Source organism: Cynocephalus volans, chromosome 3 (assembly GCF_027409185.1).
Source record: "Cynocephalus volans isolate mCynVol1 chromosome 3, mCynVol1.pri, whole genome shotgun sequence".
Lineage (NCBI taxonomy): Eukaryota > Metazoa > Chordata > Mammalia > Dermoptera > Cynocephalidae > Cynocephalus > Cynocephalus volans.
Genome location: NC_084462.1, coordinates 9,925,034 through 9,952,567, shown reverse-complemented (window position 1 = coordinate 9,952,567; position 27,534 = coordinate 9,925,034). Strand labels below are relative to the sequence as shown.

Sequence of the window (27,534 nt, the reverse complement as noted above, 5' to 3'; positions counted from 1 at the left end):
AGAGAACATGCTAGCAACAACAGACCGTGAACTCAGAATCCCAAGAAAAGATGCTAACCCTCACTGGGAAGAAAAGAAACGTAAATAAAAGACAAAGCACCTTTATTTGCTCCTGGCTGCCAAATATTTTGAAGGTTGCTAATATTCAAACTCACTCCTGTGGCAGGACTTTGACACTGGCTGTTTTCTCTGTTTGGAAAGGTCTTCGTCCAGATTCTCACAAAACTTGCTCCTTCACTTTCTTTTTTGTTGTTGTTTTGCGTGTGTGTTTTGGTGTCTGGCCGGTATGAGGATCCAAATTCACTACCTTGGTGTTACAAGGCTGCGCTCTAATCAACTGAGCTAACCAGCCAGTCCCCTCTTCCCTCACTTTTTAAAAATCTTTATTTAAATGTCACCTTCTAGGCCGGCCCGTGGCTCACTCGGTAGAGTGCGGTGCTGATAACACCAAGGCCACGGGTTCGGATCCTATATAGGGATGGCCGGTTTGCTCACTGGCTGAGCGTGGTGCTGACAACACCAAGCCAAGGGTTGAGATCCCCTTACTGGTCATCTTTAAAAAAAATAAAATAAAAATAAATGTCACCTTCTCAATGAGGTCTACTCTATTTAAAACTGTACCTCCCTTCAGCCCCAGCATTCCTGAACCTCCTTAGCCTGCTCTAATTTTTACAGCAATTAATATCTTTTGATACTACAAATTTGACTGACTTACTAGCCCAGGACTTTCCCAGTGTGAGCACAGGAAGTCCTGCATCCTCAGCTGCTCCTCAGTACCCAGCCAACTGGGATGGTCACCCTACTGTCAGGACTTATTGTATTATCTGTCTCTCCGCTGGAATGGAAGCCCCAGGAGGACAGGGATTTTGTGTCCTGTCTTGTCCTCTGATGTGTCCCAAGCACTCAGAACAGTGCCCAGCCTATGGCTGGTACGAAATAAACAGGGGTTGAAAGAGCATTTCACATCCTGATGGTGGGAATCCAAATAAGGAGAACCCTGCCCAGGACCACTTGGCAGAATTGCAAACACACATACTCTCTGATCCCGTGAATTTCTAGGAATTTCTCTGGGGTTTTCTCCTTCAGAAATATTCACAGATGTGCCTGAAGACAAATGGACAAGGATGCTCAGTGCAGCATCCAGCCACAGACTGGACCTGGCCTGAATTCTCATCAGTCGGAGAATGTCAAGAAACTAAATTGATCGACATGAACTGCCAGGGGAGGGTGTGTGTATGTGGATAAATAAGGCTCCATGCAAATCTCCAGGAATTGTGGGGAAGAACACACAGCAACATGGGAACAGTGGCTACCTGGGGGTGTGTGATACGGAGGGGAAGGAGGGCTAGAGCAGCACCTCCAGCTTTTACTTCCTGGCTTCAGTAACTGTGTGAGTTTCCCCCCAAGCAGATTTCTTTTGTAATTTAATACAGATGAACAAAAGAAATGAAGATTAATTTCTGAAGCTAGAATTCAAGCCAAAGGGACCACTTACGTTTCACTGAACAAAAGTAAATTTCTGGGTTACCAATATTTAGCAAAGGAAGGGCCCCCTTCCCCACCTCACCCCCACCCCATCCTCTGACAATTCCTGTCTCCCAAAGGACTCAGAAGGCTGCCCATCACTAGGCCACCTCCTAATTAGTTCTCAAATCTGCCCCCTTCTCTCAACTCCCACTTCTCTTCACTCTCCATGCCTCCCCCGCCCCACGCCATGCCCACCACCCAAGCCATAATCAACTTGCTGCTGGATTTTCTGTTTCCATTTGGGGACCCTCCAATTTATTCTCTACACAGCTGCCCTGAGCTAGAGTCTCAATGTGAGTACCAAATCCAGTCACACTTCTGGATCAAAACTCCTCATCCCAAGGGCTCTTCACTTCTTCACTGTGGCCTTCCCAGGCATGCAGCACCTACCCCCTCCCTGACCACCTCTCCCAGCTCAGAACATTCTTCCCTCAGATCTCCCTCTCTCTTCCCCATCCTCCCACCACTCTGCCCTTTTTTTCTGTTCCTCCCATCACAGTAATTTTCTTTAATTCTTAAAAAATAAAAACAGCTAGGGCTGGCAAGTAGCTCACTTCGGAGAGCATGGTGCTGATAACACCAAGGTCAAGGGTTTGGATCCCCATACTGGCCAGCAGCCAAAAAATTTTTTTAAAAAATCAGGGCTGGCCAGTTACCTCAGTGGGTTAGAGCACAGCCTTGTAACACCAAGGTCAAGGGTTCAAGTTTTAATTTATAAGAAAAGTTTTATCTGGCTCATGATTCTGGGACAGCTGCATCTGGCACAGCCTGCAGGCTGCTTCTACTCATGGCAGAAAATGGCAGGCAGGTGGTAGGTGGAAGATCAATCACCTTATCTTTGTATTTTGGGGTGGTAAGAATTCTTTATATGTTCGAAACATAAGGTTCTTGGCAGGTATATGATTTGCAAAAATCTTCCATTCTGTAAGTTGTCATTTCACTTTTGATGATGTTTTGAAGCACAAAGCCTTTTAGTTTTGATGAAGTCCAACTTACCTATTTTTATTTGTCTCCTGTGCTTTTGGTGTCACATCTAACAAACCACTGCCTAATCCAAGGTCATGAAGAGTTACCCCTATGTCTTCTTCTAAGTATTTTATAATTTTAGCTCTTACATTTAGGTCTTTGATTCATTTAGAGTAATTTTTATATGTGATGTGAAGCACAGTATTTTTTTAAATGTTTTTTGACTGCAGCCCATAGCAAGAAATGCAAATAAGGTGACCTAGTACACAGTTACTCACACACAAGAATGTGACCCAAAGTGAGATTGAATTATGTCCCCTCAAAACTCACTGAAGCTTGAATTGTATCCCCCATGTTTTATATATTAGAAACTTAGTCCCCACTGTGACTGTTAAGAGGGTGGGAAATCCTATTATGGTAATTGTAAGGTGAGGGCCTTAAAGAGGTGATTGGGTTGTATGACCATGCAGCAGTGAATGGATTAAAAATGGTGGTACAGGGCATGGTTCTGAGGGCTTTAAAAGAAGAGGAGAGTCTGGCTTTCTGCCCTCTCTCTGCTCTCTCTGCTTCCACCATCTTGCAATGTGAGACCCCTGGGTCACTGTTGCCACCACCAGATGGACTTTGGACTTCTCAGCCGCAGAAACTGTAAGCAACAAATGTCATTTTTCTTTATAAATCACCCAGTTGCAGGTATTTTGTTATAAGCATCAAAAACAGACTAATACAGTGACCTTTCAGAAAACCTACACTTTTACTCTAGTGTGTCACTGTGCTATTTTCTCTTCTCTTCCACTTCTTATTATTTTTTTCTTTTTAAATGGCACCAATATGTCACTCACTGATTTCTCTAATGCACCAGGCCTTTGTGCTGGCTGTTCCCCCACCTGGCACACCCTCCTCTCACTCCATCCCATTGTCTTATTCATGCCCATTCTCCCTTCAGCCCTCAGCTCAGCCATCTCCTCTTCTCGGAGGCTCCCAACTCTAGGTTGTGCTCCCCTCTGTTATAAGCTAAGAGCTGACCTTCTCCCAAGCCCTTGTCACAAGGGAAAGCGTGTTTTTGTATCATCATCTGATGCCTCTCTGTAACCCTCAGTAAACTGGGAGCTCCCTGAAGGCAAGGATCAGGTTTGGTTTAGCAATGCCACAGACACAAAGGACCCTTCCATGCTGCTACACAAGCTGTTACCGCTCTCTTGTGTAATGGTGCTATCCACCACCTGCCCCTCTTCCTCTCATTCTATAACCCCGGTTCCAAAAAGAGGTCTGTGGTACCAAGCAAAGAGCTGGGCCTTAGAATCCTGTGAAACCAAGTTCCAAATCCCCCCCACACTCCCTACACTCCAAGCATTGGCATCTAAAAGAAGGACTGAGAACCAACACACCTCCCAGCCTCTGTCTGTGCTGCCTTGCCTGAAAGGCCCTTCCCCTATCCCCCTTAATCTGCTTCTCCCACCATCTTTGCCACCTTCCAGTTGCCCAGTTCGTAAGTCCTCATAGTGATCCTTGACCCTCTTTCTCTACTTCTCTCTTGACCACTTCTCTCCACCTCCTCCACTATGGCCAGCTGTGGTCCAAGAAATTGCCATCTCTTCTCAGGATTATTGCAACAGCCTCCTCCCTGGCCTCTCTGCTTCCACCGCCACCTCCCTTCACCCTCCTCTCCACCCAACCATCACAGTGACCTGGAAAGCCTGAACCAGACCACAGCACTCCTTTGCTCAAAACTGCAGTGGCTTCCAGTTCACTCAGAGAAAAGGCCAGAGTCCTAATGATGGCTTCTAGGTCCTGCATGATGCCACATGACCACCACCACACATCTATCTGACCTCATTGCCCCCATCCTCCTCATTGCTCACTCTGTTCCAGCCACACTGGCTTCCCTGCAGCTCCTCGGACATGCTTGGCCTTTGTTCCTGCTGTTACTGGTGCCCAGAACACTCTTCCTCTAATAAGCACATAGCTTACTTCCTTCAAACTCAGGTTCAAGGCCAGCCCGTGGCTCACTCGGTAGAGTGCAGTGCTGATAACACCAAGGCCACGGGTTCGGTTCCTATATAGGGAAGGCCGGCTTGCTCACTGGCTGAGCATGGTGCTGACAACACCAAGCCAAGGGTTGAGATCCCCTTACCGGTCATCTTTAAAAAAAAAAAAAAAAAAAAAAAAAACTCAGGTTCAAATGACACCTGGTCAGTCAGGCCTATCCTGGCCATCCAGTTTTAAACTCACCACCACACAACCTGGCACTCCCAAGCCCCCTTCCTCTGCTCTATTCTTCTCTTTTTTCATAGCATTTATTCCTTTCTAACATACCATGTAGTTTACTTATTATATTTCATTTTTGTGTCTGTCTTCTTCCGCTGTAGTAAGCCCTATCAGGACAAAGATCTTTGTCTGTTCTCTGATGTATCCCAAGCACCCAGACTGATGCCTGGCACAGAGTAGGTACTCAATAAATACTTGTTGAATGAATAAACACCTTCAATCTGTTAGGCATTCTGTTAGGGGCTGAGGGCAAGATCCCTGCTCTCCTGGGACTGATCTCCTAGTAGGAGGAGGCTACCATGTAAGCAAGCAAATAATTGCAAATTCTGGTAGACCATGAAGATCAAAGAGGGTGAAGAGATCATGGGAGTGAGGAAAGCTTGCTCTGAAGAGGTCACACCTTAGGGCAAGCCTAGCAGATGATAAGAATGAGAAGCTGAAAAGCAAGGAACTGCATGTTCCAACATCCTCAGGTGAGAAAGAACTTGGCTTATTCCAGGAATGGACAGAAAGGCCCATGAAGGCTCAAGGAGGTGGTGCAAGAGCTCACAGACCTTGGGGAGTTTGGGGTTTATTTAAAATGTAGTGGGCACTTGAAAGGTTTTTGCAGAGTATATTCAGATTTGTGATTTAAAGCAGGGGTGAGTATCTTGAAGGCCAACTGCAGCCCACTGCCTGTTTCTGTAAACAAAGTTTTATTGGAACAGAGCCATACCCATTTGTTTGCATAGTCTATGGTCTACACTACAGCAGCAGAGTTGAGCAGGATGGAACAGAGACCAATGGGCCACGAGGTCGAAAAATCATTTTGGAAAAGGGTTGCTGGCCCAGTTTTAAGGCTATTATTCATAAGGGAAAAAAAAAAAAAGCAAAAATCACAGGAGGCTCCTCGAGAATGGAGTGGAAAACCCATCTACCTCTTTCTCTAAACCCAAAAAAAGAAATCTTAGGGCCGGTCTGTGGCTCACTTGGGAGAGTGTGGTGCTGATAACACCAAGACCACGGGTTTGGATCCCTATATAAGGCCGGCCGGCCCATGGCTCACTTGGGAGAGCGTGGTGCTGACAACACCAAGTCAAGGGTTAAGATCCCCTTACCAGTCATCTTAAAAAAAAAAAAAAAAAAGTAATCTTTTTCCAAGGAGGAGCTGGTTAATAGTGATCTTGAAGAGAGCTGGCAGCACAAATCTTCCCAAGAGAAAGAAATCTTCACCGAAGGAAACAGTTAGTGATCCTGAAGAGGCAGACAACAGGAGTGTCCCCCCAAAAAAGAGGAAATTCTCTTCCAGGGAGGAGCCAATCAGCAGTGGACTTGAGGCCGCTGGCAGCAAGAGTAGCTTCAAGAAAAAGAAAAAGTTCTGAAAACTATTCCAGGAAGATTAGAATGGACATTCCCTGTGCGGAGGGGCACACCCCAAGGTGACATTTCCCCACCCATTTCCTATACCCTAACAAAAACAAATTCAGGCATGTCCCACTGCAGTGGTACTTACAACAAATTGATCACAACCAGTTACAGATTTCTTTGTTCTTTCTCCACTCCCACTGCTTCACTTGACTCGCCTAAAAAAAAAAAAAAATTCCCACACATACAGCAATTATTCAGGGTGCAGGCAATCCCTTCCCTCTCCTCACCCCAGGTCCAATCTACACCAGTTCCTGTTGACTTCACCTGTTGAATCCCATCATTTCTCCCCCTCCCCACAGCCACCAATCCTGCTTAGAGCTGCCATCATCCCAGCATGGATGAATGCACATGCCTTACTGGCCTCCGTTTCTGTCCATAAGTGAGATGGAGTCACGACCTGTTCAGAGCCACCAGTGGCTTTCCAATGCTCAAAGAATAGAACATACTCCTCATCATGACCTAGGAGACCCTGCATGATATAACCAGCATGTGCCACTTACCTCTCTGACCTCAGATCTCTCTACTAATCCAGGCTCATTTCAACCCAGCCTTGTTGGCCTACTGATGGCTACCTAAACACACTAAGCACAGTACCCTCAATGGGCCTTTGTACCTGCTGTTCCCTTTGATCAAAATGCTTTTCCCATAGACCTTCCCACAGCCCAAAGATCCTTCATCACAGAGACCTTCTCTGTCCAGCCAAGGCAAAATAACAGGCCCCATCCCTCCCTCTCTATCCCCCTAGCACTGATTTATTGTTCTTCAGTCTGCATCATTCACCCACATGACAGTACAGACTTGCTTACTGTCTGGCTGCGCCACTAGGATGTAAGCTCCAGGAAAGCACGGGTTTTGTCCCTTTTATTCTCTGCTGTATCCCCATAGCATCTTGCATGCCACATCACAGGTTCTCCAAAAAAATGTATTGAACGAATACACATGTCCAGAGGGGATCACAGTAGCCACCTGACAAGGTTGTTGCAGGATTAAATGAGATCAAGCATGTAAAGAAATTAGAACAGTGCTTGGCACACAACACACACATAATAGATAATAACCAGTAGTATTATCATCATTATCGTTATGTCTTTGGGGTGGGTTTTTGAGATACAGCTCAGTTTAACCACCAGCTCTGCCATGTCCTTGCTGGGGGACCTGGGCAAGTCACCTGACCTCCTGCTCCTTCAGTTTCCTTGCCTGTTAAATGGGCTGGAATCGTCTGCACACAGCAGGCTAAAATAGAAGGTAAGGCGTGTAAAATGCCCACATGTACCCAATTCTCCACAAACTGTACTTATGATGATGATTGTTGTGCTGAAAGTTTCTTTTGTACCTTCCTTTTTCCTTTTCCAGGAAGCTGAGGCTCCTTGAAGGGAAGATGGTAGCCAATAGTCTTTTCAGGTTCCTTTGGCCAAGTTAGGCCCAGATACTGCTGGTCCTGTGCACGACTGAAAAGGCCAACAAACTAAACTGCTGTGGGAGCACCAAGGTGCTAAGATGTGCGGAGGATGCCTCTGCCTCGCATTCTGACCCACAGACTGGCAGGGATGCACTGAGATGGGCACCACGTCCCCACTGCACAGATGAGCAAACAGACCAAGTTCAGCTTCCGGGCTTCCTCCTTGCTTGGCAAATCCTAAGGGCTGCCCAGGCAGCTCTGGCCACCCTTTTCCAGGCAACTGTGTGTCCATTCCCTAAACTGGGAAACCGAGTCCCAGAGAAGTCCTGTGGCTGGTGGCCATGGATCAGTCACAGACAGAGAAATGCCCCGAATAAGGCCTTGGGACTCTCCCGACTCCTTTCCCTGGCATCAGAAAGGATCCCAGTGCACATTTGCAACATGAGGAAACTGAGGCCTGGCGTCCTCCATGAGGCCTGGTGGGGTCAGAGGTTACACACTTAAGGGCCAGGAGGTCCAAACCGGCAAGGTTATTCTAACTGGCCATCGAACTTCTGCAACACAGGTCACAGATCAATGCCAGCACAAAATGGCACCTGGTAGAAAACTGTAAATTGATTTCCAGCGACACCCACACCACGGCTGAGAGGAGGCTTGTGCGGGGAGTCTGCGCATCCTCTATTTGTATACACAAAAAATCATCTGGTTTCATTGGCTAGGAGCGGTTTAGCCTGAACTAAACTGGCTCCCCATTGGTCGCTCTCCATTCCCGACTGTTACCCCGCCCCCCGCACCGCCTTCTCCATCAGGGATTGGCCCGTGCGAGTCTCGTGACCCCCAGTTCACAATCGCGTATACCTATTGGCCCGAGCGCCTTCCATCACGCGTTTAAAACCCCCGAGTTCCTCCTCCCCTCGCTCCGCCCCGGCCTCCAGTCCGACCGTTAGGCGCGTGCGTGATTTCCTCGGCGTCAGGGCGCGCGCGCGTACGCCGGGCTGCGGAGGTGTCTCATTCAAACGGCCCAATCAGCGCCCGCGTCGCCTCCCTCGTCCCCCTTCCTCTCTACTTTTCCTTCTCAGTCCTTCCATGCTCCGGGGTCCCTCCCTGACCCCCCCACGCGCCCCCAATAGTCGGCCCACCGCGCAGCCCCCGCCCTAGCTCCTCCCGCTTCTGACCGTGGTTTGAGGAGTCTGGGCAAGAGCTTCGAACGCCAAGGAACGTGCGCGCTGACCTCACGGGTCGAGGCGCGTCGCTGCGGGGCCGTTGGGGGGGTAGGCGTGGCCTGCGGGCAGATATAAAAGGGCGGTGGTGCGCGCGCGAGCGGCTTAGTGCGGCAGGGTTCCTGGGGAGGTGGGGCTGCTGTATCGTTTTACGGCGGGCGTCGGAGCCAGAGGGGTGTGGAGTGGGGCTGCCGGGGCCTCGCCAGGGCTGCAGCGGCAGCAGTTGGGCCCCCCGCCCCGGCCGGCGGCCCGAAAAGCGCAGGAAGGGGGCCGGGGGGACCCGCCCCCGGCCGGCCGCAGTCATGGTAAGCGCGAGCGGCCGGGCCCGAAAGGGACAGTCGGGGGGCTCCCCTGGAGAAGTAGACGAAGTCTCAGAAGCCTCTTTGGGGCGGCCTTGAGGGATTTGAGGGCCCGCCTGGGGGTCCGGGGCCAGGGATGGGCCTAAGGTACTTCTCGCAGGCGGGGCAGGAACCTGGGCGGCCCGCCGCCTCCCTAGTGGGGAAGGCCCGGCCGAGTTTCGGGAAGGCTTCGGGCTTTTTGCAGCCCACCCGTGGGTGTCATCCCGAGCAAGGATGCCTCGCCTCCACCTCCAGGCCTGAGCCGTGGTTTTGAGGATGGCTTTACTAAGATTAGTTGGGGAAGGGAGACAGGGTAGGCCTCAGGCCTAGCCTACTTGAAACCATTGGGGGTCCATGCGGTACTAGGAGCTGGCTTTGGGGGCTTCTGGGGTAGGTGGAGCCATCCGGAAGCCCCCTCGGAGGCTTACCCCATTTCTGTTTGGAAGTCAGCCTGGGAACGGCGGCTGAAGCATCCTGGATGTGTGTCTGGGAGCCGAGGGGTGATTGACAACCTGGAACCGCAGGGTCAAGACTAGAGCGGCAACTGCATCCTTAGACCCTGCAGGAGGCCCACCCCTGCTTGCTGCTTATCCTCTTCTCTCATCCGTGCCCAGAATTCTAACGTGGAGAACCTGCCCCCCCACATCATACGCCTGGTATACAAGGAGGTGACCACGCTGACTGCAGACCCTCCCGATGGCATCAAGGTCTTTCCCAACGAGGAGGACCTAACTGACTTGCAGGTCACCATCGAGGGCCCTGGTGAGTTTCGGAACGAAAGAAGGAAAGGCTGCTTCTTAGGTCCCTCAGTCATTCAGCTCTAGGACAGGTGACTTCAAAGCACCCATTACAGGCCAGGCCCTGTGTCAGGTGCTGGAGATGCAGAGGTGGTCAGGACGGGCACAGTTTCTTGTGGTGCTCATGGTCTGCAGGGCAGGATATCAGAAATGACAAATAATATATCCTTTTACCATAAGTGTTGAGAAATTCTTAGCTGCTGAGATAGCATATAATGGGCACCTTACCCAGATTTGGGGTGGGATTATTAAATATGGCTTCCCTGGGACCTGAGGGCGGATATAGTTTAAGGAGTGGGAAGAGAATTCCAGGTGATGGGAATAGCATCAGCAAAGGTCTGGAGGATGGGCCAGATGATCTCAAATTCTGTCCTGCTGTCAGTGTGAAGGACTCTGGAGACATAGCAAGGAGCAAGCCAGACACAGCATTGTGGGATTAACAAGTAATAACCAAGTGTCTGCATTTAACTGTGTAATTGTGCAGTGATTTAGAATATAGTTTCATGCAAACTACATTTCTGTTATCATCTGAATTTCTACAAAGTAAGCCAAGATGTTACAAGAGCGTATGGAGAAAGAGTCTAGTCTGGAGTGGTGATGGTTAGGAGGCAGTCAGGGAACACCTCCCTGAGGTAGTGACAGTTAAGGTGATTCATGTCTTGCTATGTGGGGTGGTTGGGGGACTGGGGACTGGGGAGGAGTTTGGAAAGGAAGCTGGTGGCAGGTTTCAAGCAGGGTTGTGACCAGTCTCTACAGATTTCCCTTTGACTGCAGTGGAGAGAGGGGAGCTGGATAGAAGCTGGAGACCAGTCAGGAAGCTATGTTGATGGGGCTGGGTGTGGGAGCTGAGGTGGGAATGGCAGCCATGATACCCAGGTCTTTTGACCAAAGCAAGTGGGTGAATGAGAGAACCCACTTAACAAGTTGACAGAACTATTGGATCATCTGCCTGAAAGGCTTCCACGTATGAGTCTAAGATAAGTGTCTCTGCCTTCTGGGAGGGGTACATGACTATGGCCGTCACTTGGGAGAGAGGAGAAGGGGTATGTAGGGGGTAGACTAGGGCTTGGTGGTGACACAGGTGGGGGCTGTAGGACAGGGCATAACTCTGAGGTGGGGTGGGTTTCCTGTGGCCACTTGGGACCCTAGGCCTTTCCTCCTCTCAGGAATCCCCTAGCCTGGTGGAGGAGACGTCAGGGCACTGTCCTCACTGCCAGATTATGGAGATTGGGCTTCAGAGTGTTGTGGGGTGCTGGGAGTCTTGAGTCTCCTGACCCAGTCCCCCACTCCCTCCACACCAGAGGGGACCCCATATGCCGGAGGTCTGTTCCGCATGAAACTCCTTCTGGGGAAGGACTTCCCTGCCTCCCCGCCCAAGGGCTACTTCCTAACCAAGATCTTCCACCCAAATGTGGGTGCCAATGGCGAGATCTGCGTCAACGTGCTCAAGAGGGACTGGAAGGCTGAGCTAGGCATCCGACATGTGCTGCTGGTGAGTTCCAGGCTGGGCCTGGGCCCCCTCCCTCCTTCTGGACATCCCAGTAATATCTGAGCCATGGTGCTTTGTTTTCTTTTTTTAAAACAACTCTGAAATAGTTGAGGGTTTCCATATAAAAATTCAGGTTCCTAGTATTTCTGGGAAATTCTGGAAACATTGACAGTGTTGGACTCAGGGTGCCAAGTATCATTGTGCTTTAAAAACAATTTAAAATTGGGCCGAGCCTGTGGCGCACTCGGGAGAGTGCGGCGCTGTGAGCGCAGAACACTCCCAGATCCTATGTGTGAGTGGCCGGTGCACTCACTGGCTGAGTGCCGGTCACGAAAAAGACAAAAAAAAAAAAAATTTTTTAAATTTACTTAAGTATACAGTTCAGTGTTTTTTTAATAGTTCCAAAGTTTGTGCACCCATCACCACTGTATTCTGGAACGTTTTCATAAGCCATTGTATCTCAGCCAGGGATGATTTTTGCCTCGTCCCAGGGACATTTTGCATTGTAGGAAACATTTTTGATTGTCACAACGGGGTTGGGGGATGCGGTGCTACTGGCATCTAGAGGGTGGGGGCCAGGGACACTGTTCAACATGTACAGTGTGCAGGACGGCCCCACAACACAGAATGATTCAACCCTGGTGTCAGCTGAGGTGGAGATACCCTATACTACACCACTGCTCCCAGGTTTCCCCAGGCCATTCAAAGCATTTAGGTCACCCCTCTTGCAAACTAAAAAAAAAAATGTATTTAAATTTCTAATGAGCCCCTGGGGCAGGTGGGGAATTGGGGTTTCTTGCAGGGAACTGGGAGAAGATTGAGCTCTAAGATAAACATATCCCAAACCTCTCCCTCCCGCCTGTTTCACCTTTCTCTCCCTGGGGTGTCAGGGGCATCTGCTGGGAACACTGGAGTTGAGCTGTGAGACAGGGAAAACAAGCCCTGCAGTACTCGGCCTGCTGGCTGATGGGTCTGCACCTGGGCCTGACAGGCTTTGCTGGGGAGGGAGCACGGGAAGAGCAGCCAAACCTCCAGTTTAGGGATGCATTGATAAGAATTAGGGTGGGATACTGTGTCCCTGGTCATCATTAGTGATGTCAGCTGAACCAGGTGCTCTGCATGTGTCACAGTAGCCCTGAGGAGTACGATTACTGTCACCTACTCAAAGCAAGGCTTCTTCCTTTGTTCCTGGGGGTGTTACAGGTTTCCTTTTAGAAGGAAAATGGGAGGGGGCAGACACCACACTTAGGGGCTGTGGCTGGTCTGCCCAGACCCACTTCAGCCTGGCTGCTGGCTCTCCCTCTGAATCACAATGGGACTCAAGCCCCAGGCTCAGACAAGTAATGGACCTCCTGAGAGAGGAGCCTGGCTTTTTCCCCATCACTCAACAAGGGACTCAAAGAACCAGGGATATTAAACCATTAGGCCAGACTTGCCTTTGGCATTGTTTCCTTTTCAGAACATTTACTGTAAGTAAGGGAAAGGAGAGGTGGCCAGTGAGGGTGTCACCAAGCAAAGATGAGAAGGATGTGGGTGTGAGCTTGGCCTGAATCTGATCTCAGAAAGCAGAGTTGGGAGTAGAGGGATCAGCCAGTGCAGAAGCCAAAAGGCTGGACAGTCTTGTGGAACCTTGGGGGTTGCTTGACCCTCCCTGACGGTGGGCCCTCTCCCCACAGACCATCAAGTGCCTGCTGATCCACCCTAACCCTGAGTCTGCGCTCAATGAGGAGGCAGGCCGCCTGCTCTTGGAGAACTACGAGGAGTACGCTGCCCGGGCCCGCTTGCTTACCGAGATCCATGGTGGGGCAAGCGGGCCCAGTGGCGGGAGGGCTGAGGCCAGCCGGGTGCTGGCCAGTGGTGCTACAGCCTCCACCAATCCCGTGGTCCCTGGGGGCCTGGGAGGAGCAGAGGGTCCCATGGCCAAGAAGCATGCAGGCGAGCGAGATAAGAAGCTGGCAGCCAAGAAAAAGACGGACAAGAAGCGGGCACTGCGGCGGCTGTAGTGGGCTCTTCTCCCTCTTTCCACCCCTGACACCATTGTCCCCTCCTGGCCCCTCTGTCCAACTCTGTGTCTAAGTTATTTAAATTATGGTCGGGGTGGGGGAGGGCATGGGGAGCACTGGGACCTGATTTGTTTTTCTAAATAAAGTTGGAAAAGCAGCTTCTGTGCCTCACAGGTACCCCAGGACCATTGGGTCTGCCATGTGGCTCAAAGCTGTTGGAGTCCCTGTTCTGGCCCTCTCAGTGCACATAGAGGCTCACAGGCTGCAGTGTTGGGTCCATCTGGTTTGCAGGCCTCCTGTTTGAGGTTTGGGGCCACCTCTGTCCATGCTGTGGGAGGGAGAAGTCATAATCCCTCTCAGGTCAGATTTCTAATCTAAGGTGAGGTGGGGGTCCCAGAGCCTGCTCCTGGTAGCCTGAATGGTGCCTGCCCTTGCTCCTTCCCTCAAAATGGGCACTTTGGTGTTGGCAGTGGCCTTTCTGCCCTGGACAGCCCTAGGTGAGGAGTTCACTCTCACCTTGACAGTCTACTTCTGGACTGGGGCAAGGCTCTATTTATCCCCTTTCTTCATCTGATCCCAGCTCGGGCCTTAGGATTGGCTTTTCCCTTGTGGGCAACAAAGCCTGTTCCCATGTGTATTTTTGCATAACAGATCGCAACCCAGAGGCTTAAAACAACACCCATCTCAAAGTCTCTGTTGGAAGCGTGTGTAAGGCTAAGCTGGCTGCTCTGCTCAGTCTCACAGATTGAAATTGAGGTATCTGTTGGCTGTGTTACTGTGTTAAGGTTTTCTCAAGCCCACATGGTTATTGGTTGATTACAGTTTTTGTGGTTTTAGGGCTAAAGGCTCTCCTCACCTCCCAGAAGCTTTCCTTCTACATGCCCTGCCAGGCCATACATAAGGGCTCACCTGATTAGATCAGGCTCAATATTTTCTGTTTTTCTTATTCCAGTCTAGATTTATCAGTTTTATTACTCTTCTCGAAGAACCAGCTTTTGGTTTCATTGATTTTCTGTATTGTTTCACCAATTTCCACTCTTGTTTTTTATTTCCTTCTTTTTTACTTTGGGTTTAAATTTCTTATTCTTTTTTTTTTTTTTTTTTTAAGATGACCTATAAGGGGATCTTAACCCTTCACTTGTTGTCAGCACCACGCTCTCCCAAGTGAGCCACGGGCCGGCCCTAAATTTCTTTTTTCTTTTTTTTTTTTTTTTCTAGTTTCTTAAGGTTGAAACTGAGATAATTGATTTTTAGCTTTTCTCCTTTTCTAACCTTAGCATTTAAAGCTAAAAATTTCCTTGTATGTACTGCTTTAGCTGTATCCCACAAATTTTGATATGTGTGCTTTCAATATCATTTTATATCATTTCAATATTTTCTAATTTCCTTTGTAATATGTTCTTTGGCCCATGAGTTACTTGGGAATGTGTTGTTTAATTTTTAAATATTTGGGAAATGTAGACATCGTTAATTTTGGTTTTTGTTTTTTGTGTTTTTTGGCAGCTGGCCCATATGGGTATCTGAACACTTGACCTTCGTGTTACCAGCACCACATCTCCCAAATGAGCTAAACAGCCAGCCTGACACTGTTAATTTTATTTCCCTGTGTAGTGTGGTTAATTTTTTCTGATCTATCTTCTAGTCGGCTAATTCTTCATCTGTATCCAAACTGCTGCCAGTCCTGCTCAATACTTTTTTACATTTGATTTTTTTTTTTAATTTATAAACATCGTAAGTCTATCATTACATTACTCTTTGTTTCCTGTAGATGTTTTCAAGTTTGTCTTTTTAATGCTTTTTTTCCTCCCTGAAGTTCTAGAGACAATGTTTTTATTTTTTTTATTTTTATTTTTTTGGATTAATTTTTTTAAAGCAGAAAGAACAGCAGTTCTGTAATTGGTGTGTCCCCGTCCCCCCCGTCCCCCCCCCCCCCCCGCCAGGACAGGAAAGTAATTGGTTTCTGATTATTCCGGTAGTTGTTGACTGCATGGGTCAGTTTCTGTTGATTCTCATCCAGTTTGGCCATTTCTTTGTTACTTTTTTGTTTGTTGATATTTGCAGGGATCCACAAATGCCCTCAGGGTAAAAGGCACTTCCAAACTCTCCAGGTTCCCATTTTCTCATCAGTTTTGGCTCCATACCCCCTTACTATCCAGTCAGCCTTTTTTTTTTTTTTTAAACCACTTCTCTTGAGTTTTTGCTTGTTTGTTTTGATGGCTGGCTGGCACAGGGATTGAACACTGACCTTGGTGTTGTCAGTACCACATTCTAACCAACTGAGCTAACTGGCAGCCCTGGTCATTTCTTATAAACTTAAACATACACTTTCCATATGAACCAGCAATTCCATCCCTGGATATTGACTTAATAGTAAGGAAAATGTCTACGTAAAGACTTACACATGTCTATAAAAAACAAAAACAAAAAAAACCTGACCAGCCCGTGGCTCACTCGGGAGAGTGTGGTGCTGATAACACCAAGGCCCCAGGTTTGGATCCCATATAGGGATGGCCAGTTAGCTCACTGGCTGAGCTTGGTGCTGACAACACCAAGTCAAGGGTTAAGATCTCCTTACTGGTCATCTTTAAAAAAAAAAAAAAAAAAAGACATGTATTTTCATAGTAGCTTTATTTGTAATAGGAAAAACTGGAAACAACCCAAAGGTTCATCAACATAATGAGTAAAGAAATTCTGGTGAATTCATAGAATGGAATACTACTCAGCAAGACACTGATACGTGTAACATGGACGAATCTCAAAAATATATGCTGAACAGAGCCATATACAAACGTAAGAATATTCCACTTACATGACATTCTGTAGCCAGCAAAGCAAATAACAAAGCAGATTATTGATTATCTAGGATCAGGGTGGATCAAATATACAGGGACATGATGGAACTTTGGAGGATGATAGGCATGTTCTAGTTCTCGATTATGGTGGCGTTCACATGGTAAATTTTTCAAAACTTGCTAAACCACGATGCATCATTATGCAATTCCATTGTGCAAACAGACTGTACTTAAATCTAGATGATATAGTCTATATCTACACCTCCATTATAATCTTATGGGACCTCCATCATATATGTAGTCCATCGACTGGAACATTGTTATGCAGCTCATCACTGTATATGCATAAAATAATTTATTTTATGTAAAGTGTACCTCAGTGAGGTTGATTTAAATTTTCTTTTAGAAATTAATAACTGCTGCTTATCAAAGGGGGCTGGCCAGTTCAGTTGGTTAGAGCATGATGTTGTGACACCAAAGTCAAGGGTTCAGATCCCCATACTGGCCAGCCGCCAAAAAAAAAAAAAAAACTGAAAGACAAGTCAGACTGATGGAAGACATTTGCAGGATACACAAGTATAACCCAAAATATATAAAGAGCTCCAAATCTTAAAGAAAAAACACAAAAGAAAAATTGGCAAAAACACTTCGGCAAGCACTTCACAAAAGAGGAAATTCAAATAGCTACTAAACACATAGAAAGGTACTCAACATTGTTAGTAATTGAAAAAATGTGAATGTAAACCAAAATTGATATCCTTACACTCCTGTGAGATTAGCAACAACTAAAAAGTCTAACAATGTCAAGTACTGGCAAGGTAGTAGAGCAATAAAAACTCCCATGTATTCTAAGCTGGAAGAGAGAAATGGTAAAACCCCTCTGGAAATTTTGTAGTAAAGTGGAAACCATGCTTAATTTATTACTCAGCACTCTTGTTCATACACACCAGGCTTTAAACATTTCTCCTGATGGCAAACAGTATAAACACACTTCCATATTCAAGAAACAATAGCGTACAACACAAAAGTAACTATCACTTCCGGAAACATGGCAGAATCTCACAAACATAATGATCAGAAAAATGAGCAAGTCGGGGAAAGAGGAATGGGTAAAGGGACATGAAAATCAACTACAATCTATATTGAGAAGTTAAAAAGAAAAAAACAAGCATGTCATAAAAGATACCTACAGGGTTAGGAAAAAAAAAAGATACCTACAGCTTGAATGTCTTCATACACAATTCAAAAATGAGCAAAGATTAACTGTACTGCTAAACATGTCTGGCCGGTAAAACTATAAAAGAAAATGAAGAAATTATTTCCGTAATCACCTGGGTACCGTTTACGTCTAACAAGGATGGAGTCCCTGGGGGCTTTTGAGAGTCTGGTAGTCTTTATTTACCCAGTGTTGGTTACATGGGTGTTTGCTTTATGAGTATTCTTTTAACGTGTTTAAGGACTGGCTGGTTAGCTCAGTTGGTTAGACTGTGGTGTTGAAACATCAAGGTCAAGGGTTTGGATGCCCATGCTGTCCAGTCGCCAAAACAAAAAATAAATAAAAGATTTAAAGTGTAGTTAGAGTGCAACCCTGTAACTGATTCAGATCCCCGTAAAGGCCAGCCACAAAAAATAAAGTGTATAAATGTTTTATGCACGGGCTGGCCCGTGGCTCACTCGGGAGAGTACGGTGCTGATAACATCAAGGCCCCGGGTTCGGATCCCATATACGGATGGCCGGTTTGCTCACTGGCTGAGCGTGGTGCTCACAACACCAAGTCAAGGGTTAAGATCCCCTTACCGGTCATCTTTTAAAAAAAATAAATAAAAATAAATAAATGTTTTATGCACTTTCTGTATGTCTGCTATATTTCAGAATTTTAAAAACATGAGAAAGCTCATTATGTATGGATATGGACCAATCCCCCCCATCTTTTTTTTTTTTTTTTTTGGCAGCTGGCCAGCACAGGGATCAAACCCTGGACCTTGGTGTTATCAGCACCCAGCACCATGCTCTAACCAACTGAGCTGGTTAAGCCAATGCTGGGCCAATCTCCAAAATACTATTGAGTAGGGGGGAAAAGCAACATTCAGACAGTGTATGTGATATGCTACCATCTCTGTTAATTTTTTTTAGTATTTAAAAAATAAGATGCATGTGTATTTGCTTGCATATGCATCTAGTGCCTGTGGATTGGTCACAATAATTGATGCAAACATTAATTGTCTCAAGGAAGGAGAATTTGGAATACCTTGTGAATGTTACCCATCCAAAAAGCAAAAACTTGGGCCGGCCCGTGGCTCACTCGGTAGAGTGTGGTGTTGATAACACCAAGGCCCCGGGTTCGGATCCCATATACGGATGGCCGGTTCGCTCACTGGCTGAGTGTGGTGCTGACAACACCAAGTCAAGGGTTAAGATCCCCTTACCGGTCATCTTTTAAAAAAAAAAAAAAACAAAAAGCAAAAACTTACTTATTTTTTAATTTCAAAGATAGCAAAACTTTCTACAATGAGATGGGTTTCTCTCATTCCTGTCTCCACAACACCCATTCCCTTAATCAGGGATGACTGATGTTACCAGGTTCTTGTGTATTTTTCTGGAGAAATTATATGCAAATGTAAGCAAACAAATATATTTTTTAGCTATTCCCACCCACCCCCACTTTTTTTTTTTTTTTTAGATAACTGGTAGTGTCCTGTACACAGCATATTGGACCTTGCTTTTTTAACTTAATAAGTTTAAGATGTCTGTCCATATCAGTATATGTACAATACTTTCCCTACTCTTTTTTGCAGCTGTGTAGTATTCCACTGAATAAATGTACCAAAAATTTGTGCCACAAATCCCACACTGATTGTCCAGCTGTTTGTTTATTACAAACAATGCTGAAATGAGTAACTTTTGTACACGGATCATTTGGCACAGAAGGGAATATATCTGTAGAATAAATGTTATAAGTGGAATTACAGTGCCAAAGGGTATATTCATTTGTAATTTTGTGCAGATACTGCTAAATTGACCCCATAGGATTTTACCAATTTACACCCTGTCAGCAATGTATGAGTGTGTCCATTCCCCCATACCCTCACCAGCACTTTGATTTATATTAAACATTTGGATTTTTCTCTGAGAGCTGAAAATACCTTAATTTTTTTTTTTAATTTTTAATTTTTTTTTAAAAAACATGACTGGTAGGGGGATCTTAACCCTTCACTTGGTGGTGTCAGCACCACGCTCTCCCAAGTGAGCCACAGGCCAGCCCCCTTAATTTTTTTTTTTTTTCTTTTTTTTTAAAGATGACTGGTAAGGGGATCTTAACCTTTGACTTAGTGTTGTCAGCACCACGCTCAGCCAGTGAGCTAACTGGCCATCCCTACATAGGATCCGAATCAGTGGCCTTGGTGTTATCAGCACCACACTCTCCTGAGTGAGCCACAGGCCGGCCCTCCTTAATTATATTTAATAGACTATTTTCTGGTATAGTTTTAGATTTACAGAAAAATTATGAAAATAGTAGTGTCTGGGCCAGCCTGTGGCTCACTCGGGAGAGTGTGGTGCTGATAACACCAAGGCCACGGGTTCGGATCCCATATAGGGATGGCCGGTTAGCTCACTGGCTGAGTGTGGTGCTGACAACACCAAGTCAAGTGTTAAGATCCCCTTACTGGTTATCTTTTAAAAAAAAACAAACAAATAAAACAAGGTCAACGGTTCAGATCCTCATACCAGCCAGCTGCCAAGAAAAAAAAATTACTTTTGTCATTTTACCTTGCTTTTCTGTTTCTTTTTTTCTTTTAATCATCCTACTATTTACCTTGCTTACTTTTATTTTTTTGCCATAAAGTCATTATAACAAAAATTTTATATAATCAAATTTACTAATCTTTTCTTTCACATCATCTGGGTTTCCTGTCCTACTTATGAATGTCTTGCCCATCATAAGATTATAAAAATAATATTCATGGTTTCTTCTGATACTTTCAAAGTTTTATTTTTTACATTTAAATCTTTGATCCATCTGAAATCACTAGTTGGGTGAGGTGTGATGTTCTCCCTCTTTCCGAGTGTAAAGAAATGCTAACTAGGTCTGGCCCAGTTAATTAGAATGTGGTGCTGATAATACCAAGATCCAGGGTTCGATCCCTATACTGGCCAGCTGCCAAAAAAAGAAAAGCCAACTAAAGTGCAAATTAAATAGGATTTTTTCATCTACCAGCTCAGCAAAAATTTAAAAGTTTAAAAATGCACAGCCCTGGTAAGAATCTAGGGAGACAGATATCTGGATATGCTGTTTGTGGGAGTGCAGTCACTCTGTGAAACATGGCAACCGTCACTGAAATGTAAAATATACTGTAATGGCTTATTCTAGATCTCAACTTGATTATATTAAGGGATATCAAGAAACTTGGTAAAGCTGTCTTTTTAGGTATGTCCATGGGGGTGTTTCCAGAAGAGATTAGCATAAGGGTTGAGTGGACTGGATGGGAAAGATCTGCTCTCAGTAATTGGCGGGAGCCACCAATCTGCTGGGGGCCCAGAGAGAACAAAAATGGAGAAAAAAGGCGAATTGCTTTCTCTATCCACTGGAGCTGGGATATACTCTGCTCTCCTATCTGTTGACACCAGAACTTGAGACTTCTCAGTGTTTGGGTTCCAGGTCTTCACTAACGGCATCATCAGCTTCCCTGGTTCTGAGGCCTTCAGACTTGAACTGAGCCACGTTACCAGCATCCAGTTTGCAGAGAGCCCACCATGGGACTCCTCAGCCTTCCCAGTTGCATAAGCCAATTCCCCTAATAAATCCCCTCTCATTTATTTATGTACATATCCTACTGGTTCTCTCTGGAGAACGCTAACTAATACACATACATTCCCTTTGTTTTGTTTCTGTTTTTGTTTTTTGTTGTTGTTTTTGGTGGCTGGCCAGTACAGAGATCCAATACACATTTGCTTTGACCAAATGCTTCTACCTCTGGGACTTTACCTGACATGTATGTTCATACAAGTGTACAAGGTTTATGTATAGCAGTGCTTACTGTACTGTGGTGTATAGTAGCAAAAACTAGAATTGCCCATTGGTAGGAGTGATGGTGAAATCTGTTCATTCATTCATTGATGGAATAAATATTTACTGAGCAGCTATTGTATGTCAGGAACTGTGCTGGGTGCTGGGATGCAGCATGGAAGAAAAGGTACCTGCTCTTATGTATTCACATGTAAGTTGGGGGAGACAAGACAGACCCTGAACAAGTGGACCACAGATCAACAAGCTGAGCTCAGATTGTACTGAGCAAGGGACAGCCCCAGAGGCTTCTGTGTCCATGAGATATTGCTGCATAACAAACCACCTCAAAACCTGAAGGTTTACCATGGAATATCACCCAGCCACCCAAAGGAATGAAGCACTGGTACATGTTACACCATGGATGAAACGTGAAAACATTATGCTCAGTAAAAGATGCCAGATACAAAAAGTTACATAGAGTATGATTCTATTTATACAGGTTGAGTATCTCTAATATGAAACTCCAAAATCCGAAATGCTCCAAAATCTGAAACTTTTTAAGCACCAACATTGTTACCAAATTAGGCTCTTGGGTCCCAAAGTCATAGAAATGAACAATGTACCTAGCAGTAAAGCAAGCAATGCTTTATTAAAAGAGGAGATAGACTTATGCATAGGTAGCTACAGGGAAGCTAGCTCACTGAGGGGAGCTGTTTAAAGTTCCTTTATAGGGCAATGGGACAAGGGGTGCAGGCCAGCAGCATCATCCTGTGCCTCTGGAGGTGGTCCATTCTGTTCTTCCTGTTTGTATCACAGGCACATGCTCAGTTAGGGCTTTGGTCTTTGTGCCTGCTTAGTAGGTCCAAGATGGTGGTGTTACTCATTATCACTACCCCAGGAGGGTCGTTGTATCAGTCACCTTGAAGTTTTGTGCTCATGTGGGAACTCCTAAAGGGATCTTAAAGTTAATATGTAACTTAATTTTTACAATTAAGGGAAAAGAAATGGGTAGATAATAATTAGCTTTAACAAAGCTAACAGTTATATTTTAACAAGCCTTGGGAAAGGGGTTTTGCAACTCTGAATATCTGTTCCCCTCTTATCTCAGTTTATCAGGTTATGATCTCTTTCAGTTACTTTTATCAGGGCCATGGGGTAATCATGCAACCTGTGGGCCTCATGACTGAGGAGTAGAAAAGTAACATGTCTTCAGCAGGGAAAGTGGAGTCAGTTTGGTTCACAGGCCTATCACTATTCTGTCTCAACATGATGCTCAAATTTCAGATTTCAGATTTTCGTATTAGGGATGCTCAACCAGTAACTATAAGGCAAATATTCCAAAATCCCAGAAAATTAAAAATCTAAAACACTTCTCCTCACGCACATTTTGGATAAGGGATACTCAACCCGAAACACCCAGAATAGGCAAATCGGGCTGGAGGGAGGGTGGGTGTGAGTGTCTGCTTAATGGATATGGGGTTTCCATTTGAGATGATGAAAATGTTATGGAATTATATAGTGGTTGTAGTTGCACAGTTTTTTTTTTTTTTTGGCTGCTGGCCAGTATGGAGTTGCACAACTTTGTAAATAGACTAGAAATTACTGATAAAAAAGTGAATTTTATGTTATATGAATTATCTCAATAAATTGTGAGGGAAAAAGTCACAGCTTAAAACAATAAACATTTGTTACTTTTCTCAGGTGGTTGGGTGGGTCACCTGGGTGATTCTGCTGATTTGAGCAGTTGCTGGTGGGGGGTGGGAAGTGAGGGAACGGCCTGGCCGATCTAGGGATACCTGCACTGGGACTCTCACCTCTCCACAGAGTGTCTCTCATGTCCAGCAGGCCAGCCCTGGCTTGTTCATATGGTAGAGGCAAGAGTCCATGCAGAGCAAGGGGATATGCGCAAGGCCCCCCTGAGGCCTGACTTGGAACTGGCACAGGTCATTTTTGCCACATTCTGTTTGCCAAAGCAACTCACTCCTTCAAAGACTCAGGAAATAGCCTCCACCAGTATGCAAAATCACATTGCAAAGAGCTCAGATACGAGGAGGGGTGCAGAAATGGGTCCGTTTTGCCATTTCCCCACCCCAGCCTCTGAGGAGGTGTGGGGAAGGAACCATAGGAACGAGCTAGAAGCTTCAAGGATGAGAGAGAAGGCCAAGGAGACTGCAGCCCAAGGAGTTTAGGGAGAGTGGGCAGAGCCAGAGTCTCCGGGGTCTTGCTGGCTTGACTAAAGGGTTTGAGCTTTTATTCCTTGTGAAATGGAGAGGTGTCAGGTAAGGGGGCAGTGGGTCTGATTTATAACTTTTAAAGATTGATCTGGCTGCTGTGTGGAGAACAGCAAAGGGGAAGAGGGGAATGGCCAGGGGAGATGGGAGCTGGGGGAGCTTTGAGAGCTCAGGCATAGAGCAATATGTTTAAATAAATTGGGAGGTGTTTGACACAGTGCATCTGCTGACAGCTGCAGAAAGGAGCAGGCAGCTGAAGATGTATTAGGGAAAAAGAGCGAGGTACAAGTCCATGTATGGCATGTTCCAATCTGTGTAAAAGATGAAAAGATGAGATTCATGGACATATGTGAAGAGTTTTGAAAAAGGAGAAGCACAGCGGTTATTTCAGGGGCTGGGATTCTGAGGTTCTTTCTTCCCCTGGATACTCTTCTTCCTTTTGCAGTTTTTCAAAACCACATGCACATTATTTTCACAATGAGAGATTTTCAAGTGGATGATTTTATTCTTGCAGTTGGCTTACAAGAGAAACAAAGGGGAATCAATACAATTCCTGGACAAAGCAGAAAAACAGCCTGGATCGGAATGCAGCAGAAGATGGGATGATTTTTGCAAAAAACAGGCAGGAAGGTGGGACTGCTTGCAGTCAGACATACGGGATAACAATGCAAACTTGAGACTGTGTGGCATTAGTACATACGGATTTGGCACGTCTTCAAAGTACTCTGAAAAGCAGGAACATTGTTTTGTGTGCACAGTTATAGACATGGTAAGGCATTTGTCATCATTTGACCCCATCTGGTCAAAACATTTATAATAATAAACATTCATGAATTTATTCCTGCAACAAATTTATGGGCGTGGCCAGGCAGGTGGTGTCCTGAGCTTTTTACACATTTAATCTTCTCAGCAACTCTAGGAAATAGGGTGTGCTGACATGCACATATTACAGGTGCCAGAATGAAGGCACAGAGAGGCTGAGGAATTTGCCCAGGGTTGCACAGCCAAGAAGTGATGGAGCCCCAATAGAGTCGACACCAGCCCCTCCGATGAATAGAGCACATCTCAGCCCTGAGTCTCTGCCACTCTGGGGAACCAGGGATTCCCAGTGCTATAAGTGACCTCGGGCTTGGCAACCTTTCAGTGTGTGCCCTACACTCAACTCATTGTTGCAAACGTTTACTGGACTAAAGGCTGGGAACACAGCCGCAAACAAAACCGAGATCCCTGCCTCTTGGAACTCTGGAAAAGGTACTCAAAATGGCCCATTTTATATATGGGGAAAGTGAGGCACTGAGCGACTATGTGAACTGCCCAAGTGCCCACAGCGAGGCACAACCAGCAGAGCTGGGATCTAAACCAGTTTGATGCTGCAGCCACTTTAAACCACTAGCCCTGGGCAGGGGATGTTTACGGGCAACACACTTGGGTGGTAGGATGGTGTGGGGATATTAGCACTTTGAATGTGTCCCCACGGCCTCCTGGTCCCCATTGCTTCTGATGTCAGCTGTTAAGGTTCATCTTGCAGTTTTCCAAATTTTCTCTTTATCTTTCAGAATTTTTACTATGGTGTACCTGGGTATTTGTTTTTTCTTTAATGGCATCCTTATTTTTTCAGTTTTTCTCTACTCTCTTATTTCCACACTGACACACATCACTTGTGAGAAAAAGTTTGAATAAATGGCCCCATACAAATCATACCTGCCCCAAGGCCTCCCCTTTCCCAAGAGGGAGGAAATGGAAAGCTGAGGCCTAAAGGGACACAGGTGTGTCCACATTTGCTCAGTTGCACTGACGACTCCAGGCTCCCCCCAGCAGCAGACTCAGTGCTGAGACCTTCTCTCCTGGTTCCATCCCAACCCACCAATAGTATCCAGATGCCAGGCACAGCCTCCCCAGCCCAGCTGCCCCTCACGGGGTAACCATCCAGAGGGACAGAGGCCCACTGAGCAAGGTCATGTTATGGATGAGGAAACAAACCAGGGGAGGCAACACAGGGAAGGATTCAAATATTCATCTTGGGGGTCAAGGCAGCCAGCAGGATTCTGTGTGGGTGAGGGCCTCTACAAGCAGAGCTCCAGGGCAGGCAGAAGCAGCCAAGGAGGCCATCTGACCAGCAGCAGCCACATCAGAAAGTGATGAGAGCAAACTCAAAACTGGGTGGGCTTCAGACTTTACATATTCAAGACTCAACATCCATTAAATGTCTACCATACGCTGGAGCACTAGACAAAGCCATTGCTCCCCAGCACAGGGTAAACATAAAATAGACAAACTAGGTTATTAGGAGGAGATCAGTGCTGTAGACAGCAGTTAAAGTAGGGCATGGGGTGGAGGGTGGCGAGTCCCCAGAAGGTGGCATTTCACAGGTGAGGTAGTTAAGCCACGTGGAATCAAGGAACAGCAAGGAGGCTGGTATCCAAGTGAAGTGGGATGAGAACTACGGGAGGGTTTTGAGCAGGCATTAAGTCACCTTAGTTTTAACAGGATCTCTCTGGGTCTGGGCTGAAAATAGATCCAAGTGGGGGAAGGGCAGAGGCTACTGCGAAAGTCCAGGCAAGACCGGGGACTTGTAAGAAGCAATCAGGTTTGCCATCCTTGGAATTGAACAATGCTGGAGTGGAGACAGAGTTGAAATCAAGAGCTTGGCATTTGAGGGGGGTTGAGTCTGCCCCAATAGGCAGGGCTCCTGGCCCTCTGACCCCAAAAGCAAGTTGAATCCCAGGGAGTCCCTTGGTCCTTGACCACAGAGCTGTGGAGTGGGGACAGGGTCCCCAGGATGGCAGGAATCATGGGTGCCCTCAATACTGGATCCTTGCCCCTGGCAGTGGCTGGTACACAGTAGGTATGCAGGGAACATGTCAGGAGCAATGGCATGGGTGACCCTTTCCCTAGTTAAGCCTCAGTTTCTACACCTGTAAAATGAGGCTGACAACTGCTTCACAGGGTGACTGGGTGGGTATTTGGATGAGAAATGGTCACTCCACAAATACTGTTTTATGTGTATATATGCAAATGTACATGTGTACATGTGCCACACACTCATCTGAATATAGTTACGAATGCCCCGCTCCTCACAGTATTTATATTCTAGTATAGAACAAATAAAACATTAATAGTTATGTACTGAGCACTTACTACATGCAGGACCTGTTCTCAGCCCTTTGCATTCATTAATTCACCTCATTTTAACAATGGAGGAAGGTCTTGCAACTTGCCCAAGACCACACAGTGGGATGAGCTGGTGGTAGAACCTGGGCAGACCATGTACAGTGTCCATGGCTGTGTCATCACAAGTTGTAATTAACACTAGGAAGCTAACAGGCAAAAGGTAAGAGAGTGCAGAGCACCAGGCAGAACCTACTTTAGACAGAGTGGTCAGAGAAGATCTTCGAAGAGTCACTGAGCTAAGACCTGATCAGTAAGAGCCAACCTCGACGACATAGGGGCAAAGGGAATAGCTCAGGCTGTTTCCTGATGCTGGTTTCTGGCTGGGCACCTGGGACTGCCACCTCTCTCCTGGGTGGCCACTGCAAGTAGGAGTCACATCCTCCTGGCCTCAGCTGCCCATCTAAAAGATTGGGCTGCAAAAGGTAAAGCCCCACATACAACTGTGGCTATCACCCCTTGACCCAGTCTAGGGTATGAAGGTGGTCTTCCTCACTCCATACCTGTGGTCCCCCAGGTCCTGGGACCCCCCTCCCCCCAAATCCTCAAACCTTGCTGCACCAGGGGCCCAAAACGGGGCATAAGCAGCTCCAGGGCCCACAGCTCCTTAGCCTATGCCCTTCTGGGTGGGAAAAGGCCTCTCCTCTTCTGAATGGACACCCCCACTCCAAGGAGGTTCAAGTCGGGATTCTTTAAGCACTTCACAAAGGGGCAAAAGATGTAGATCAGAGGTCAGCAAGTCTTTTCTGTGAAGATAGTGACCCCACACCAAGCCCAGAGTACCTGCCCCACCTCTCCCTGCACATCCAGCCTTGATACCTTCTTCGGATGGACAAGCTGACACACAAGAGTTTTGGTGATGTGGCCTGAATGACAACACACAGTGCTGGAGCTCCCCAAAGCTGCACAAAAGGGAGGCCCAG

General features: G+C 46.4%; 1 protein-coding gene and 1 long non-coding RNA gene across 3 annotated transcripts; one reads left to right on the top strand and one right to left on the bottom strand.

Annotated features, from left to right (window-relative positions):
• Positions 1-5,505: 5,505 nt before the first annotated feature.
• LOC134373055 (uncharacterized) lies at positions 5,506-8,777 on the bottom strand. 2 transcript variants are annotated; one of them, XR_010022942.1, is made up of 4 exons: positions 8,743-8,777; positions 6,975-7,134; positions 6,254-6,323; positions 5,506-6,097 (listed from the first exon to the last, which is right to left on the bottom strand). It is a non-coding gene; the product is annotated as an uncharacterized LOC134373055 (long non-coding RNA). The 2 variants fall into 2 exon arrangements; XR_010022941.1 differs by lacking the exon at positions 8,743-8,777 and having other exon boundaries at positions 6,975-8,330.
• Positions 8,757-13,585, top strand: UBE2S (ubiquitin conjugating enzyme E2 S). The gene is made up of 4 exons (XM_063090495.1): positions 8,757-9,092; positions 9,740-9,887; positions 11,224-11,414; positions 13,088-13,585. Exons 1-4 carry the CDS (start codon positions 9,090-9,092, stop codon positions 13,412-13,414), a joined length of 669 nt encoding a protein of 222 aa, XP_062946565.1. The 5' UTR covers positions 8,757-9,089; the 3' UTR covers positions 13,415-13,585.
• The last annotated feature ends 13,949 nt before the right edge of the window (positions 13,586-27,534 follow it).

Coding starts and splice junctions, on each gene's coding strand:
- UBE2S (XM_063090495.1), top strand. Junction 9,888..11,223: donor GGTCACCATCGAGGGCCCTG/GTGAGTTTCGGA, acceptor CCTCCACACCAG/AGGGGACCCCATATGCCGGA. Junction 11,415..13,087: donor GCATCCGACATGTGCTGCTG/GTGAGTTCCAGG, acceptor CTCTCCCCACAG/ACCATCAAGTGCCTGCTGAT.